This window comes from Gracilinanus agilis, chromosome 5, assembly GCF_016433145.1.
Source record: "Gracilinanus agilis isolate LMUSP501 chromosome 5, AgileGrace, whole genome shotgun sequence".
NCBI classification, from domain to species: domain Eukaryota; kingdom Metazoa; phylum Chordata; class Mammalia; order Didelphimorphia; family Didelphidae; genus Gracilinanus; species Gracilinanus agilis.
The window spans coordinates 107026690-107032205 of NC_058134.1; the positions used below are offsets into that span (position 1 = coordinate 107026690).

Genomic DNA, 5516 nt, shown 5'->3' on the forward strand with positions numbered 1-5516 from the left:
TATCACCATTACTACCCCCATCAGCAACACAAATACTATTATACAAACCAAGAAGAATATAAGCCATTAGAAATATTCTTGTCTGCTCATTGTGGGGATCTTGCCTGTTCTTCACTGGAATCAAGCATTTTATCTATCTAAGAAACTTTTATTATCTTCAAGTCATTCATCCCAAATAGCTAAATGCAATATAAAGCTGATGCAAGACCCAGGGAAAGGGAAAGTTGACAGGTGCATGTGTTAAAGGGAAAAGTGACCTTCCCAATTACAAACACCAGAAACGTATAAAGTTGGGAACTTTCATGAACGTCAGTCACACTTCTGTCAACATGAAGTTCTTACTTATCCTGGCCTTCATAGGAGCAGCTGGTGAGTTCTCCTCATGCCTTCCTCCTTTGTTATTCCTTTAGAGTCCACCTCTTATTCCTTTCTCTTATTGTATCGTTGTATTGTATTGTATTGTTCTTTCCTGTCCAGCTGTTCTGGCTTTCCATTTCTTTCTTTCTGTTTGTTTAGCTTCTTCCCTTTTCACTGACCACTCTTTTTTTTATCTGATTCCCTGTATAAGTCTTCCTTTTCTTCTCTTCACTTGAGATAAAATCACAAAACAGTTTCTTTAGCTCATGGGTGTATTGAAATCAGTCTGAATCCAGTTCCTAAGAGCCAATTATAAAAATTTCAATTTGAGCATTTATGCCCTTGAAATCAGCAACTGCTACAAATGAGAGGTTGAAGGTTTTTTTTTGTTCATTGATTGTCTAGATTTAAGAAAATGATGGAGTAAATGTTAACAATGCAGACTAAACTATGCTTTTGCAATTGTTAATCATTTTCCAGTCCTCTACTGTGGACCATTGGTTGCAGAGATATACCAAACTTGGGTGTGAATGTAAGCTTTCCTATAAAATTTCCTTTTGTGAAACTCCTCATGATACATGGTTTCCTAGAGAAAAGAAAGTGAATGGGCGATCTGATTCTAGAAGCTGGGGGAAATATCTATAGTAGAAGAGTACTAGAAGTTCTTAAACTCCAAAATGAGCTGGACTTGGTGAAGAAATTTGAGAGCAATTAAAAACAAACTAAGGTGAAATTGCCCCCATATTAGAGAAAAGAGTTTGGATCAAAAAAGTGATATAGAATCACTGCCCAGAGTAGATGGGATGATAATAACCAATGAAGAGCAGATAAGTATTTTACATATATAGATATTTTATCCCTCCCGATAGAATATAAGCTCCTTGAAGGCAAGGATTATTGTCTTTTTATCTCTATAGCCTTGCACAGAAGTAGAAACTTAGTAAGTGCTAACTGATTAATAAAGAATTTGGAAAATAAAAGATTATTCTAACCTGGTCATGCAATGAAAATTTGGTTGTTTCTCTATTGTGCTCATCATCATAATAATCCTTTAGCAAAATCTAGGAAACACAGTCATTGATATCATACTTAGTGTTCAAGGCTCATGAATGTTGAATGGTCCATGAAGATGATCAGGGACAGGGAGAATAAGGCATGGACAATGTTAATAATGACTATAATAACAATTATTCTAGTACCATGGAGAAATGGAATCTCAATCTTGGAAGGAAGTGGTAGAAGAGACAACAAAGAAATCACTCCTAGTGCTCAGGGCTTAGGATTTGCTCTTTGCTAAGCTGTTCTCTTTTTCTTTTTGCATCTGAAGTTGCTTTCTCCGATGATGATGACAAGATCGTTGGGGGAGAAACATGCCAGGAGGCTTCTGCCCCTTACCAGGTATCCCTGAATGCTGGTTACCACTTCTGCGGTGGCTCTCTCATCAACGAACAGTGGGTGGTGTCAGCTGCTCACTGCTACATGTCGTAAGTAACAGAACATCCCTAGCTCTAGGTTCCTACAGCTATAGAATCTTTTATAAAGGGAAATCTAGGCAAGATCTAAGAGGAAGAAGAGGAATTCTCAGAAATTATCTCCTATTCCTTTTTTACCTTCTAATTTTTACAGAGCTTAGAAAGAGAGTAGACTTGGGAGAGGGACTTGTGGCAGAGAAGGAAATAGGATGATCTATATGGCCAGCTTTTTATTTCTTAGCCTTTTATGGGCATTAATGGGTTAGTAAGAGCACTTGGGAGAAAAAGCATGGCTCTGCACTTCCAAGTGTTAATATTCTTCTTTATTTAACCATATGGTTATAATAGGAACTGTGGAGATTTTTTAACTAAACAAAAATCTGTGTCTGTCATTTCCCCTGAAGTGGGATCAAAGTCTTTGTTGCTAGGTTTGTCAACCTATTCACCTGCCTTCCCTCAAAGGAAGAGAATTATAGTATCTGTGGAAATTTAGTTGAGGAGGGCTGAGGTGTTTAAAGGAAGATGCCTATAGTATGACCACATGCCTGCTCCTATCACTGATTGAGGTGTAATGAAGAAAGCAGAAATGGCAGTTGAGGAATTTGAGGAAAGAGGAAGCTTCCTTCAAATAGAATTTTGAAGTAAACTAAGAGTTGAGTTGGGGTTGAAGAGTGTGAGCCAGGTTCTAAACTTATTGGGATGACAGTAACTATAAAGTTCAGAGATGGCAGCACTAGGAATCTGTACATGATGAAGAGATAAGACACATCCAGGGAAAAGGTTATCATGACCAATTTAAATAGGATGGAGGTGGGAGTGGCAACATAAGTATTAGATAAGAGAATGGGCCAGTCTGGTGGTGGCACTTCTTTGGGATGAGTGCAGAGGACCCATGCCACCCTCTGCTCTAATCAATACTGGCAATAAGGACAAAGCTCCAGCTGTCTCGAGCTAGTCCCAGCTCTGCCCACAAGCCTCTAGAGTTGATCAGTGCTCCACAATCTCCCGAATTGTAGGCAAACTGTGAACTGTGGACAAAAAGGAGAACTACCTCTAGGGATACTCTTAGATCTGAACAAGATTTTACTTCTTTACAGCCGCATCCAGGTGAGACTTGGAGAACACAACATTGAGGCCACTGAGGGAAATGAACAGTTTATTAATTCTGAAAAGATAATCCGCCATCCTGGCTACAGCTACTGGACCCTAGATAATGATATCATGTTGATCAAGCTGAAGACTCCTGCTGTCCTTAATAGTCATGTGGCTCCCATCTCCCTCCCCAAGGAGTGTGCCCCTGCAGGCACTGAGTGCCTCATCTCCGGTTGGGGCAATACCTTGAGCTCTGGAGGTGAGTACCATTGTCCTGTTCCACAATTACACATTGTCCCTTCCACTGGCCCCCTAACCTTTGGTCAGCTTCTCCCTTGTTCCTGTTCTGTATAGTAGCCTGCCTGTTCTTTGACCCTTGCTAGGTCTCAGGACACGTAGTGACTAAACACCATCTCAGGGGAGGTTAAGAACAATTTCCATAGCTGGGCCTCAAAATTCATTCTCTGAAGGATTTTTCTCTCCTTTTGTCACCAGCCTAATCCCAGTCTCCCAGAAGAAATGAAATGACTTGCTGGGTCAGGTGTTGAGAAACTCTTTTCCCTTTAATTCAGCTGGGAGTATAAGATCACAAATTTGGGGTACAGAAGTTATTTCATCCAGCCACCTCACTTAACAAGTGAGGAAACTGAAGCCCAGATAAATTACATGAATAATTATAATACAGGCGAATATATGACAGTTGCAATGAAAGACATATAAAGTGATATAGGAACTTTATTAGCTGAAGAGCTTGAAGATATTTTCTCTTTTCTGAGCTAAGGTTTTCTTCCTCTCCAGCTCTCAGGATTTTGAATTTGGCTTGTCTTTGTGACCCTTTCCTCTCTCTTTTATCCCATGTTCTTTCCAGCTGATTACCCTGACCTGCTGCAATGCTTGCGGGCTCCTCTTCTGTCTGATGCAGAATGCCGGGCCTCTTACCCTGGGGAGATCACTGACAACATGGTCTGTGCTGGTTTCCTAGAGGGTGGCAAGGATTCTTGCCAGGTAAGATTCTGATTGTTTAGATGTCAAGGCCAAAGGCATCTATAGGAGAATAGGACTCTGGGAACCATCAAAGCCTTTGGGATTAGGTAGGAGATCTACATCCCCATTCAGGACTCTAGTCTCTAGATTTAAGGGTTCTTAATCTGGGATCCATGGATCCCCAAAAGATCTGTAGAGAGTTTTCAAGGAGGTCCATGAATTTGGGTGAAAAAAATTACATCTTTATTTTCACTAGTTTCTAACTGAAATTTAGGATTTTCTTCAATTATAAATGTAGACAACAATCATTTTTCTGAGAAGGGGTCCAGAGACTTTACTAAATTTCCAAAGGAGTCTGTGATAAAGTTAATAACTCCTTCCAAAGAGCAACCCCAAATCCCCAAGACCCCAAACCCAATCCCAACCCCTACATCTCCCCAAAAGGCTAAGAAAATCTTTAGTACAAGGCTTTTGGGGACCTGGAGCTTTGGCTCATATCATTGGAGCTAAAGTTATGAATAGATAATAAAGGTTAGGGAAACAGTCCTAGGATCTGGAGGGATAGAAATGGTATTGGAAGGGGATATTGTGGAAGGGCTTTGTGTACCAGCTAGACTACTAGATTAAGGCAGCTATAATGTTCTTTCCATGATTCCAACTTTCATATAAAGGCCTGAGATTTAGCCCCTTTCCTGTCTCCTTTTCCTCATTCATTCTTGCTCTACTTTTCTAGGGTGACTCAGGTGGTCCTGTGGCCTGCAATGGTGAGCTCCAAGGTATTGTCTCCTGGGGCTATGGCTGTGCTCAGAAGGACAGGCCTGGTGTCTACACCAAGGTCTGCAACTTTGTGAACTGGATCGAAGAAACTATTGCTGCCAACAGCTAAACCCCTCCTTTCCCCTTGTCTCTTGTTCTGGATTGTTGACACCCTTTCAATAAAGATATTATCCTTTTGAGGCCCGTGTCATGTGTTTAGTGTCTGTGCTTGGATCCCCCCAATTTCTCTCTTAGATCACATAGTGGGTAGTTATGGGGCAAGACAATACCGCCAGGGGGCAAGTGATCTTTCTTCTCTACTGTCTTGCTTCCAGACCCACATGGGGATCTCCTAGGTCCTAAGGGAGTTCTAGTATCAAAGATACTTACCCTTAGTAATAAAATCAATAGTAATTTTATTCATGTTTGTTGTTGTAACTATGAACTCATAAATTAGTCAATACTGATCCCTAGCTACTGGGATACCATAGCATTACGATTCCTACGAGATATCAGGTACAAACCAGGAGATATCCATTTAAGGGAGAGTGAAGAAAACCTTCAGGGGCTCTGAGAAGCTAAATGACCTTACTCTCTGTCCCTTAATGGTATCATCTAATACCTTTTTTCTTTCTTTCTTTTTAACTCTCATCTTCCTTCTTAGAATAAATACTGTGTTTATTGGTTCCAAGGCAGAAGAGTGGTAAGGGCTAGACAATGGGGGTTAAGTGACTTGTCCAGAGTAGCATGTCTAGGAAGTGTCAGAGGTCATATTTGAACCCAGGACCTTCCATCTCTGTTCCCTAAGCCACCAGCTATCTCCCACCCAGCTTCTGATTGGCTGTATGAAACTTG

General features: G+C 40.8%; 1 protein-coding gene across 1 annotated transcript; it reads left to right on the forward strand.

Annotated features, from left to right (window-relative positions):
- Positions 1 to 329: 329 nt before the first annotated feature.
- LOC123248501 (anionic trypsin-like) lies at positions 330 to 4823 on the forward strand. Its single transcript, XM_044677289.1, has 5 exons — positions 330 to 369; positions 1685 to 1841; positions 2927 to 3180; positions 3790 to 3926; positions 4639 to 4823. Exons 1-5 carry the CDS (start codon positions 330 to 332, stop codon positions 4789 to 4791), a joined length of 741 nt encoding a protein of 246 aa, XP_044533224.1. The 3' UTR covers positions 4792 to 4823.
- The last annotated feature ends 693 nt before the right edge of the window (positions 4824 to 5516 follow it).

Bases quoted from the DNA above. Each gene is read 5' to 3' on its own strand.
- LOC123248501 (XM_044677289.1), top strand. From the start codon at position 330: ATGAAGTTCTTACTTATCCTGGCCTTCATAGGAGCAGCTG. The intron at 370-1,684 runs GTGAGTTCTCCT...TTGCATCTGAAG, and splicing joins GGCCTTCATAGGAGCAGCTG to TTGCTTTCTCCGATGATGAT. The intron at 3,927-4,638 runs GTAAGATTCTGA...CTACTTTTCTAG, and splicing joins GTGGCAAGGATTCTTGCCAG to GGTGACTCAGGTGGTCCTGT.